This window comes from Haemaphysalis longicornis, unplaced genomic scaffold (assembly GCF_048455015.1).
Source record: "Haemaphysalis longicornis isolate Haplotype H1 unplaced genomic scaffold, Haemaphysalis longicornis Haplotype H1 scaffold_9, whole genome shotgun sequence".
In the NCBI taxonomy this organism is placed as follows: Eukaryota; Metazoa; Arthropoda; class Arachnida; order Ixodida; family Ixodidae; genus Haemaphysalis; species Haemaphysalis longicornis.
The window spans coordinates 78,842,608-78,855,233 of NW_027526460.1; the positions used below are offsets into that span (position 1 = coordinate 78,842,608).

Consider the following 12,626-nt stretch of genomic DNA (forward strand, 5'->3'; position numbering starts at 1 on the left):
TTCTGAATCTGGTGCACTCAAATCTGGTGCAGACTGGAGTTTCTTACTGTGTAGCAAAGCACCACACCACAGGTGCACTGTTTGGTGCAACCTGCACCACAACAGGGGCTTGCAATTGGACGAACGATGTCACCAATTACAGTGCGTGCACCGATTGGCTTGTCTAGGGTCGAGCACGTTTGTTTTTTTCTTTGTGCGCATTTTCAGACGACGTCGATCCTACCAGTCCTCCGCAAATTCAGGGTAAGATGCGGTGACCCCGCCTCCACCCCAAACGCTCCCCCCAGCACGCATCGCATCGCCTCTAATCTCTTCCTCCCTGTGGCTTTCTGGTTTTTCGCAAGAGTTGGCGGGTGCTCACTGCATGGCTAACTCGGACGCCGGACGGAATGTTGGTCGGTGGTGCCTTCTAGCTTGGCCAGATAAGGTGGCGTTATCGCTGTCGAAGTGTTTATGGTCTGATATCTTGGCTAGTACCGTATTTCCCGGTATATAAGTCGCACTTTTGTAAAAGTCGGACCCCCTCATAACGACAGTTCTTCCGAAAAAAAAACGTATATAAGCCGCACAGGTGTATAAGACGCACCGGTGTACAAAACGCTCGTGTAAATCAGGTAAACACATAGAGAATTAGTTCGTTAGAAAGTGCGGGGAAAGTACATGGTTGCGGTGGCCGCCTCCTCTGAACGCATCCCCCGGTAAGCAGTACTAGACATTCGCTTCTACCGTCCAAAGTCTAGACAGAACTAACTTTTCAAAATGGTTTATTGATACAAACAGATGGCATGTACTTACACACGGCGTTTAGGCAAAACCATCAAAGCCTTCTTCCTCCGACTCGCTAACAAATAATTCATTAATTTAGACCATAGAGCAATGTATCTTAATGTGCGCAGAATCACGCAGCACACTGGCACTTTTTCGAGCACGGACCACGCGTGGCCGCCACGTACCGGATTTATTCCACACATAAGTTGCACCGCACCGGTGGATAAGATGCACCAACGAAAATTCCAGAAAAGAACCGCGACTTATACACCGAAAAATACGGTATCTGGGCTAGTATCTATTAGCCATCACCAATTTGGAATTTCAGGATTAGGCCTTGTGATGATGCTACACCTTTTGTCAAAAGGTTAAATTTGAGGTTTGTATTCTGCTTCTTCCAATATGAATGAAAGGATGTCGTGTGTGCTCACCGTTTGCTATTCCCCAAGGAAAAATGTTTCTGTTATGAGGCCTAAAGTTCAGAATGAAGTTATTTTAAATTATCTCAGCATAGTTGGGAAAAATGGTTCATTTCAAGGGGCGCACATCGGTCTTTTGGGCCAGAAAATAGCCCCAAAATGCAGAACCTGTGTTATTACTGTTTCAAAACATTCATTCTTGAAGCGTGCTGTACTGTCATGCAGCAGTGTCAAAAATATTTATATATTTGTCAATAATTACATTAACTTTATTTGAATAAGGCTGCGGTCAAATGATAGGAAAAAGTTGTTTAATAAGTAATCATGCCAGTGGTGAGGTTTGAAGAGATGCTTCGAATTTCAGAAAAAAGATGCGTACGACTGAGCTGTATCATTCTTAGTATACAGACCAATGACTCAAGCAGCTCTGAGGGGACAAAATTATTGATAAGACTAGAGAAAAGGCCTCGTTGGCTTCATTGGTGGCACACCGGCTCACCAAAACTAACCTACTAACATTTTTTGTCTCTCTTTACAGATGCGTGAGAGGGCTTTACAGTCATCACCCACATCAGTTACACCTTTTGAATGAGTGACTTGCTCAATGACTTTATGTAATAGTTACCTTGAATTTAATTCTTAATTTCTCAAGTCTACAAATGCTGATGTCACTCAACAAATTAGTTTGAATTCTGAGGCCACAGCATTGGGCAATATGCATCAGTCTAGAAAGGTGTGCTTTTGTTTATTGAGCTCACCTTCAAGTATAATGCAAGGTAGGAGACCACGAAGTTATCTTGAAATGGACGAGAAAAATGGACATCACTACGTCAAAAATAAAAGAAAGAAATAGAGGTAAAAATTCTCTGCCGGAACTAATAAGCCCTAGAACCATTTCTTTGTTTTAGTTACATCAAAGGAGCAGGTCAAAGTTAAAACAGATGTAGCTGTTGCTATGAGAGCACCATATCAAGTCCTTTGCGAAGTTTAAACCGACACCTTCGATTTTTTTCACCGCTGGAAGCGACAAAAGTTTAGGAGTAAAATGAATACAGCAGTAGGCAAAGCTACTGTACAAATTTTTTAAGCTTAAACAAAGGTTTCGTGCAGTATTGTGCCCTTGGGCATTGATGCTTCGCAGAGCAACCGGATATCTTGCACACGTGACACGTACGGCTCTCTTCTCCCAGCACTCGCCTGCATGAAGCACCCTGTCGCTCTCTTTCTCTCTCTGGTGGTAATTTTTTCCGGGTAACACGCGTGGAGCTTTTCACTGGCAAACGATGCCGGCCGTACAACGTTCTCGATGTGGGCGGCCGTTCTACGTCTTCCGCAGGCTACGTGGCAGGCAGCGAGCCTGACGCCAGGCAGGCCCTCATCGGCTCCTCCTTCCAGCTGGACGAGGAGACCAAGGCCATGCTCGAAGCCGAGAAGTTGCTCTTCAAGAGAGAGTTCCTTGTCTTGGGACCTGTCATTGGCCAAGGTAAGATATCCGCATCGGTAACTTGCTCGCAGGGCTGCAGGCTGAACGGGCGGCAATGTGAATTTGTTGAACTCTTATTTTGGGGCTGCACTGTATGGTTGAACTTGTTTAACCCCTTGTTACGCTGTTTAGCTAAGTTCAACAGCATTGGTTTATTTCTCAAGTTTCAAGTTAGAATAGTAATACACATCAGCCATCGTTCGGAAGAAGCTTGAGAACTACAACAACGGTACCAGACTGATTTTTAATAACTGGTGCATCAAAAAACTTGGAAATTTTATTCTATCTTTCAAAGGGTGCCTGGGCGTTAAAAATGTGAAGCAGTCATGACTATACAACATAGTCGTTTTGTTTTGAAGGCAGTGTTGTTTTAAAGATAATTTCAGAAAAGATAATTGCTCTTACAAGCAGTTTTCCTTTGTTACTTGCTCTCTGACCCTGAGGCAGTACAAGATATGCAGTGGTATTTGAGGTACATATGCTCTTCTTAAAAAAATTATCTAGCTACCGCGCTCTTGAAACGAACACTATACAGCTTCTGATTAAAGTTTTTAGCATATAAAATTAGAGAATTCCTCAGTATACTGTGCAAAAATTAAGTCATCACATAAATTATCCTTAACCAGAGAACGTGTTTGGCGAGTGTTTAAAAACGATTTAGTGGTGCACAAACCACACCCATATTCTTCACCAAGGTCACTTCGGCTGTGTCTACCGGGGAACCCTGGAGCTGGAGGGCAAAGGTGAAGTTCAGGCAGTTGCCGTCAAGACTCTGCATAACAGTAAGTGCATAATGTACTTTCCGTCTCACTGTGGTATGTCGGGCGGTCGTTTACTGCCAATTTCAGTTTGAAAACAATTAAACAAGTGTACAAATAATAACCGTGTCATTAAAATCTTGTGGGAACCAATCAGCATGGACAATCCGAGCTACGTGCGTAGCTCGGGTACGAAGATTCGCCACTTGATCAAGTCAAGCTTGTGGAAGTGAAATCTTGTGAGTGTCTAAAATAGCATATCTGGAAGTTCCCTATATGAAGAGTCATCAACCTTTGACTGTCCAGAGTGCGGAGCTCTTCACCACCCCAAGATGCAGCTAGCAGCACGTATTGAGGAATTGAAGGAAATAAAATAGCAGGAATTGTTGGAGATCTGTTTACACCATAGTAGATGCACACAAGCTAGTGACGTGGTAGCCTTCTTTGAACAAAAGCTCTTGCCTGCATTTTTAACGTGAGGAGACACCCCTTTTGCTTTACGTGTGGCACTGGACGCATGTATGGCTGTAGATAATGAACAGGCCGCTCCACTATTGCTACTTTTACGGCAAGAGTGGCTCACGATTATCTTTTATGGCATATCTGCTTATAATTTGTTGTGTCCTGTGGTTGCTTTGCAGGAGCTCTACTTTGCTGGTATTACGAGGCGACAAATGCTACTGTTATTTTCTTGCATAGACGTATTTTTCGTGAGACTATATTTTTTCTTGTTTTAGTTTTCTTGAAATTCTTCTTCGATGCAATTGATTGCTCCATTTAAAATTTTTTGAGCAATACCCGTCATACACTTGCCACATACAGACTGGTAAGTTATTTTTAGTTCAGAAGCCCGCATATAAGTATTATTTGTCATGTTAGGGATTTGGGTTGGGGATAGTGTTGTAGACTCGATTCCTGAGTCCTGCGTAATGTGACATTACAGACTCGCGCGGCGGTGAGGCGGACGGCCAGGCATTTCTGGAGGAGGCGCTGATCATGAAGGACTTCCACCACATGAATGTGCTCCCGCTCATCGGACTGAGCATCGACGAGGGAGGCGGCCTCATGGTCATCATACCCTACATGAAATACGGCGACCTCCTCTCCTACATCAGGGACGAGAGAAATGTGAGGCACACATCGGTGTTTCTACTTACCTGAGAATTTATGAGAAAAAGAATTGGCCGCGCATCTCAATTCGCTGCAAATGTCAGTGAAAGACAATAGCCCTCTGCCGCTCTGGCCACGTAAATGCCTTTATTGTCTCCCCCTCTTCTCATGCTCTTTCCCTCCCGTAGCGCCCCTCCACACGATAAACACGGTGGAGGTTTTGCTGAAGCCAGTTGAATTTTTCCGCTCTACACTGCTCGCACGCCATCTACAGGAACCTTTCGTTACTGTTAGAATGCTTGTAATACCGCCACAATTTCTAGGCTCGGGCATGAGTGCTTTTTTTATGTTTGGGTCGAAACATTACTTTCAACAAGTATTTTTCAGTGCAGAGCACTTTAGCTGCTCGCCTTGTCGTCGTAGCTAACTCTCTGGACCCAAGTAGAACCACACGGCGTTCTGTTGTACCGGCTGTCGTCGCGGCGTAACCCAGAGGCTTAGAAAGCCAAGCGGTTGATATAGTCGTAAGCGTCCTAAACTCACTCGTGACCTGCTGGCGCTTGTCATACATCTTCCCGTTGTTTAGCGCGAAGAAAACTGTAGGTACATTTGAGGCAAAATATACATTAATTAACCGGCAGCGCCTGCGTTAATTTAGTTAAGAACGCTCGTGTGGTTGGTTTTTACGATAGTAAGCGAAAAAAAAAAAAATTCAGTGCACCGCCGGCACCTGCGGAAGTAAAAGCAAGCACAAAAAGAACAGAACTTCCGCTGACGCAGTTTCAGGCAGGGGGCACGGGAGCACTGTGACGGCGGGAAATTTGAATTGCATTGGGTGGTATAGCAGGGAGCGGATAACGGCGCTACAGCCCATTATGGCGAATCATTGCTCTTCACTTCCGATGGCTTTCACATTGAGTGGAACAGCTTTAAGTTTCTATATTTGCTATCGCAAAAATCAAGCAGCCAGGTTTTTTTTAATGAAAGGAACACTGCAAAATACCACTTCTGTGTTGCCTAAACATGCCCAATGTTTTCTTTTTGCTCAGCAATATTGACAAGTAAGAAGTGTGCTTTCACATTGAGTGGTTTGGAAGAGTTTTGACTATATAACCGTCGTGTTCAAGAATTCTTTTATTTTTTGTCTGGGTGGCGGAATCGAGGCACAGACAGACCAACATTTATTAGTTTAAGAGGCCCAAGGAAGGGTAATGACTTTAAAGGATTGGCTGCCACAGCCTGTTGCGCCCTCCAGTGCTCTGCCGAAGAACCTTCTGTGATTTCATTTGTTTCACAAGAAAAGAGAACTTTCGAAAGAGCACTCTGTGACTTCTACCTGGAGCAGCTGATTATGGGCACGAAATGACTCGGACATGTGTTTAAAATGCTTAGCGTGTACATTCGGCTTAATTTACAAGCTTTGCATCTGTCAGGGTGAAGTTGCCATGAAATCATCATGTGCAGTCTAACCCGCCCACAGGGAACCCTTGAAAACACATTGCAATGCTTGCGTGAACGCAACAGTTATTAGTGAATTCTTATGCAAGCAGTACTCTGTACTGTGAAACCTACTAGCATGTAAAGCTGTTATACTACGAGTCATGGGTGACGTGTGGGCTAGAATGCCAGCTCTTCTCAGTTGTGCCACAATGGCTTAGTCGTGTCGCCATGGCTAATTAGAGGGCCCTACATGCATCAGTAAAAAACTTGACAGTTTGGTGCTATTTCAGTGTTGCGGGCATAATGTTAAAGGGACATTGAAGGGAACCAACAAAGTCGAGTTCAAGTGATTGTCTGGCTTTCGCATAGCCATTTTAGCATTGATGCGGTGGTGAAAGATACCTTAATTGCTTAGAAATCGACCCGCCGCGGTGGCTCAGTGGCTAAGGCGTTGCGCTACTGAGCACGAGGTCGCGGGTTCGATTCCCGGCCGCGGCGGCCGCTTTTCTGATGGAGGCGAAAAGCAAAAACGCCCGTGTGTACGAGATTTCGGCGCACGTTAAAGATCCCCAGGTGGTCAAAATTAATCCGGAGCCCTCCACTACGGCGCGCCTCATCGCCTGCGTTGCGTCGGCGCGTTAAACCCCACAATCAATCAATTGCTTAGAAATCGCTAATCAAACGCTGATCAAACGTGGCGCAAACAGCCACTGCAGCCGCTGTTTGCGTCACGATAAGCGAGGCAGCGTTGATGTATAGCCGTATAGAAGCAACCGAATAGAATAGTACCACGTGCCGAGCAATGTGGTCAGTTTCGGTGAAATCAGACGTGCTTTCTGAAATCCCGTCTTTTGCACTTTCGGACTACTAAGCATAATGTTCCTTTAAGAGGCCCGTTATCAGTAGTGACGCTTTGTTGTAGGTAAACATATTGTCCTTTGACACCCCACAAATGCTGGTGTCGAACCAACCACTCGTGCGTAGCACGCACGCTACGTCAATCGTTTCCGCCGCCCCATGATGATGATTATGATGATTGATTAGTGCGGAAAGTTCGGCAAGTGGGACATGTTTTCTAGCGCAAAAGACGGGAACTAAGAGAAAAATACGGGCGGGACAAACGCTAGCGTTTGTCCCATCCGTATTCTTTTCTTATTTCTAGTCTTTTTTCCGCTAGAAAACATGTCCCAGTTATGATGATTGGTGATTGCTGGTGGTATCCCCTTTGTAGCGGGTGATGGCGTGTCACCTTACCAAAAAAACTAATATACCTAAGTTTTAATCTCTTAGTTTAGCACTGCTCTTAGGGCAGGCACAAAAACTTATTAGGCACAAAATACTTATTTTTTCTGTGACAGCTGTTATCTGTGCTAGGCGATGTTCCCCTCTCTGCTTTTCGTCCACCAGCATTCTAACCCCTAAGTATGGATAAGTAGCACTACCTATCAGCAGCCAGGAAAGGTGTTGCGCGCACCAGATATTTTAACCACTTCCGGTGCAAGTAGCGCAGTATAGCCAGTGGAAGCGGCGCCTGTCTACACGTTTTCGCTAGTTTCCACCTTAATTAAAAAAGAGCTAGGCGTAAGAGTGGTATATCTGTATTCTCGGTGAGATAATCTATCGACCTAGAGAAAGTTGTATTTTCACTTCGGCATCCCTTTAAAATCTGAAATTGTTTTATGGTTCATCGATTGTGCTTAAGTGAAACTTTGTCTTCGTTTTGTTGTTACTTTTTTCAGAATCCAACTGTGAAGGACCTGATAACGTATGGCATCCATGTTGCGGAAGGCATGAAATACCTGGCCGATACGAAGTTCGTTCACAGGGATTTGGCTGCTCGCAACTGCATGTGAGTCTGGACATTTATTTTTCACCACGGACTTCTCTGTGAGAAAGTTAAACATATGTTCGCCTCAAAGTGTGTGCAGGTCAGAGGTTGTGCGTTTTTTGGTACATTCAACCTCTGCAAATCATTTCAGGCTGAGCGAAGACTACATCGTGCGTGTGGCTGACTTCGGACTGTCGCGAGATGTCTATGAGAAGGACTACTACAGTGGAGACAACAAGAAGACTAAGCTTCCTGTCAAGTGGATGGCCCCGGAGAGCCTGGAAAAGGGTATCTACAACCACAAGACGGATGTGGTGAGTACTTGTGTGTGGTTTGTTATTTTTTAGCACCTTCAAGCCTTACTTAAGGTTTGCAGGTTGCTGTAAAACGATTAGGATCTGAATTTACTTTCGTCCTTATCACCGTATGAAAACAAGATTTTTTGCTTTTCCTGCTAATGAAGGATTGAGCGAGCTACCCACCTGACTGATTTATGCCTTTAGTTGAGCGATTCATTTGTACAAAACATTAAGGTTTCTTTTTGCTGCAGTATTTTTGCATATTTTACCACTGGTTTTGGTCCTTTTGTTCATTCCCTTGTGTGTATAAACATCACAGTTTTGGCAACATCAGCTTTTTGGTGCATCCACAAATTTTCTTACCAGTGACTGTAACATCATCGGCTTTGTTGTCTGCAGTGCCTTCATCATCCAAGCTTGATTTTACTCAGAAATTTTTCATTTGCCTGTAGTTTGATTTGTTACAATAATGGTGAAATTAAACGAACATACTATGAATGCAGTTGCAGTCATTTCGCCCTCTTTATGCTCGCAGTGGTCATACGGTGTCCTGTTGTGGGAGCTGATGACAAGAGGTGTGACGCCGTACCCCGAAGTCGACAACTGGGATATTGTTAACTTCCTGAAGCAGGGACGCCGAATGCAGCAACCGAGCTTCTGCCCAGATGAGCTGTGAGCGTTCTTTCAATAATTGTTCTTCATTGGCTGATTACTGTTTCACAAATCTATTCACACCCCACGTCCTTACTGCCACTTTATCTTCATTTCCTGTCTCCCGAAGGTACGACATCATGCTACACTGCTGGCAGGAGGACCCCAAGAAGCGACCGTCATTCGCGAACCTCGTCACAGACGTCGCGAACGTGATCACAAGCCTCGAAAAGAGGAAGAGGAACAAAAGGGTTAGCTTGAACGTCACTTACGTCAACTGCCCACGGAACGACGGAGCTGATGGGGCTGGTCCGTCGATGGAAAGGTACCCAACCGAAAGTGAATCATAGCTGCTGTGAACGCATTGTGACGGCCGCTTTTGCCATGGTCTGGCCACCCCACTCTGCAATTGCAAGCAGCAGAACTGCCAACGAAATAAGCAGACCGAGAAATGATGTTGACTGACTCGCTGCCCCCGCCCAGTGGTGGACACCTGCAGTGTGGACAAAGGGAAGAGGGGCTTTCCTGAAATGTGCAAACTGCGCACATCCCATGAACTTGAGAACTGTTGTGGTGTGTCGAGACTTGTGGTGCGTTGAGCCCTTGAGCTGAAGTACAAGGCTTGTACCTTTTAACATGATTTTCGTTTTTGTTTTGCTCGAGTGTCCTTTTGTGAAGCATAGGGAGCTTGGGAACTTCCTAATTCCCCATTTCAGGGATGGTGTGCCTATTTTATGGGAGCTCTTCATGACCAAACAAGTACAGAGCTCGCCTAGGGTTGTATTAGAGACGAACATTCCAGTTTAAATTTCTATGCTACTTAAGTGTTCTTAGCTACACCTTCCTGACGACTAGACTCTCTCTCAGGTTTGTGCATATATGTGCTTTGTCTACACAAAAAGAGACTCTGCTCGCCATGTGAGAGCAGAGAATCGTTGCATACAGAACAAGATATTAGTGCCAAAGGTTCTGTGTTTTTTACTTGTTATGCATTTAGGAGGGGGGGGGGGAGAGCAGATAAATGCATTGACCGAAAATGTGCCTTGGTTGTTAGTCTCTGAGAAAACACAGAAGCGCTAATAACAGTCTGCATTCCTTCACTATTACAGTTGTCGTGTGTGTCTGTGCATTGTATAGATAACGCCTGGTGTAATCATAGGTGTTGAGAAATTATGACTGCATTGGGTTGAATGTCAGAGGATGAAATGTGTTCTGTGGTTATTTCATTCGACAAAAACACATTGTATACTGTGTTCTCATGAATAGCACTACTGGTGTTTGCATAGACTTGTACATACTTCGAAATGCTACGATAATGTCCAGCTTGTTGAGCCTTAGTCGCTTTGTGTCTTCCGCTGTTTGCTTCATTTATCACTAGAGTGACTTAGACTCAGTATTTTCTGAAAAGCATGGTTGGTATTGCGGCACAATCTAACATAAATCAAATGTGTGTACCGATGTTTCGTGATGACAAGTGATGAGTGTCGCAACCTGTTCTAAATGTTACCACACATGAACAGAAAAGAGTGTTCTGGTAATATGGCCGAATAAAACCAATGACATGCTTAGGTGCCCGATCATTTGCGTTGAAATGCGAAATCAAAACGAGCAACGTCTGTTTAAAGCCATAGTTTACGAATCTGCGATTGCGAACGCAATAAGTAATAAGTGCGAATATTACGAGTTTGATCTCACAAAGCACTATTACACACTTCCTGCACTCGCATGAAGCCCAAATAACCCACAGAGACTGTGTGCATTGATAATGCGGCCATGCAACTTTCTAAGACAAGCTATTGTATTTCATAGCAGTTTTGTTCTGAGCAAGGGCATAATTGTATTTTTTTGTTTCAGTGGCATTTTGTGGCATTTCAGTGGCATTCAGTGGCATTTTGTTTCATAAAATGAATGGTACAAAACATCGCATGTTCTAATCGATTGCGGTATTTTTCGGGGTATTAGATATTGGCGAGAAATAAAGAATGCAGGATAACTTGCCCATCAAGTCTACTTTAGAATATCTGCACTGGTGCGATGTCTGGAAATACTAGTACTTTTATTGGTTTTATCTCGTCTGTGCATATAAACATGGACTTTTCCAGCTGAACGCTTAGGGATCAGCTCACAGACGTTTGAGTTACTTTGAAGTACAAGTGTGGTATGATTCATCACAAGTAGTGTCCGTCATGTACAGCATATTTCAAACATAGCTTTCATATCATTCTTGAGCGTATTTTTGCGAGAGAGAGTTTGCAAAAGTCGATTTAAAAATTGCCTGGAGGTTTGTGAACGACGGGCACGGGGGAATTGCGTGAATTTTTTATCACTGTCACAGTCTACTTCACTTAGTGTACATGACACATTCAAAAGCCCAATGATATTGGATTGTTTTCTTTAGTGCTCCTTCTTTTTCTCGCATCGTAAGCCAGCAAGAATGGAGACAAAACATTTCTGGGGCAGTAAATACCCACTGACGAGTTGTCCTGTATGTAAGCTGTTTAGAATATAAGCGTTTCTGGTAAAATGCAGCCTAACTGTGTCTTAGTTGACTGCTCAGATGAGTGCCAGATCATCCTGGCTTTGCAAAGTACAGCTGTTCAGTGCTGTACTCATATTTTCCACACAATGCTGCAATGAGCTCGCTGCCAGTTTCTTAAAGACGCATCTAATGCATGCAAACTAGTGTGACTTTTGTATGCTGCACTTGGCGATTGCCCACAACAGTTGGGATATATTGCAACAATTTTATTTTTTGTTGCTAAGGGTGAAACCTCTTCTAATGAATGTGTTTGCTTCTACAATAAAGGCATGTCGAGAGTACGTCAGAGTCCAAAAGATTGTAGCATCGGCAAACCTACCTGGCAGTATCCGGGTCAACATGTGCAGGTACCAGGAGCCAAAGCTTCACGAAATGACCTAATTCCAGCAGCCTAATATTGTAGAGGAAGGAGATCTGGGTTCTTAAAGCACATAGGAAGATGCGTCTACACTGCCATTCTCAGATATTTTGATTGAAACTGTCGTAGTTTACAGCTAGCGGATTGCACGTGTTGATTCGTGCTCAAGTATTTGCTCGTGCTACTTCGAAATTACTTGTAGGTCACAATGAACAAATTCATCCTTTGTATGCATATCTACATGCTGAAGTATGCTGCTACTCCATTATCCCAACTGGTTATCTCGTAATGAGTGATCTCGTCTGAAATGATTGCTAAAAATAATAGAACTGTTCATTAGATGTAGATACGTGAACTTTTCTTGGGTCTCCCACATCCTTGTTCGAAGCCTAAAATATATTTGTTACCTGACTGTAATGAGTAGATCGCGATTGTGGCAGTGCATTGCTAAGGTTTAGTAATTCGGCAAAGTTTTTTAACAATAAAGTGACGAGGAAAGTTGTCGCCTCATCTGATGTTTCATCATACCTTTGCTTTATTACTTGCAAGCTGATGAATAATGTATACCAGACTTAAGGATGACATTGAAGGTACAACAGTATTCTGCTCCATTTCATGAAAGTATTGCTAGTTATTATTCATGTATATTGCAAAATAAAACCATGTTCAGTTTTGTTTTATTACATTTCTTGTGTCCTTCCTCTTTCGGTGCAAGTCGTGTGATGATGAGCTGTTCCCTTTACAATGCAAAATAAGCTTTGCGAACACCCGCACGTCTTTTGGTGTTGATTTTTTGCGTCGCATAATTGAACCTGATTTCACTAAACTGCGTAGCCAAAGCAAATTGCATGAACACAAAATATAAATGCAGTAAAGCCCGCTTATATCGAACAGCGCGAGGATTGTAAATTAGTTCGATATAGCAAAAATTCGATATAGAAAGAGAAGCAAAAAAAAACATATTAGAGCAATC

The 12,626-nt window shown here is 43.6% G+C and overlaps 1 protein-coding gene across 2 annotated transcripts in view; it reads left to right on the forward strand.

The window, feature by feature from the left end:
• The window catches only part of LOC144152059 (hepatocyte growth factor receptor-like), a 79,833-nt gene extending 67,497 nt beyond the window's left edge, over positions 1 to 12,336 (forward strand). Inside the window, exons 14-21 of one of the 2 annotated variants that reach the window (XM_077683256.1) lie at positions 208 to 243; positions 2,524 to 2,670; positions 3,366 to 3,452; positions 4,372 to 4,556; positions 7,718 to 7,827; positions 7,958 to 8,120; positions 8,641 to 8,777; positions 8,887 to 12,336. In XM_077683256.1, the coding sequence (XP_077539382.1) occupies positions 208 to 243; positions 2,524 to 2,670; positions 3,366 to 3,452; positions 4,372 to 4,556; positions 7,718 to 7,827; positions 7,958 to 8,120; positions 8,641 to 8,777; positions 8,887 to 9,106 (1,085 nt within the window). In that variant the 3' untranslated portion in view covers positions 9,107 to 12,336. The remainder of the gene's footprint in view (positions 1 to 207; positions 244 to 2,523; positions 2,671 to 3,365; positions 3,453 to 4,371; positions 4,557 to 7,717; positions 7,828 to 7,957; positions 8,121 to 8,640; positions 8,778 to 8,886) is intronic. The other variant, XM_077683257.1, reaches the window with a different exon arrangement.
• The last annotated feature ends 290 nt before the right edge of the window (positions 12,337 to 12,626 follow it).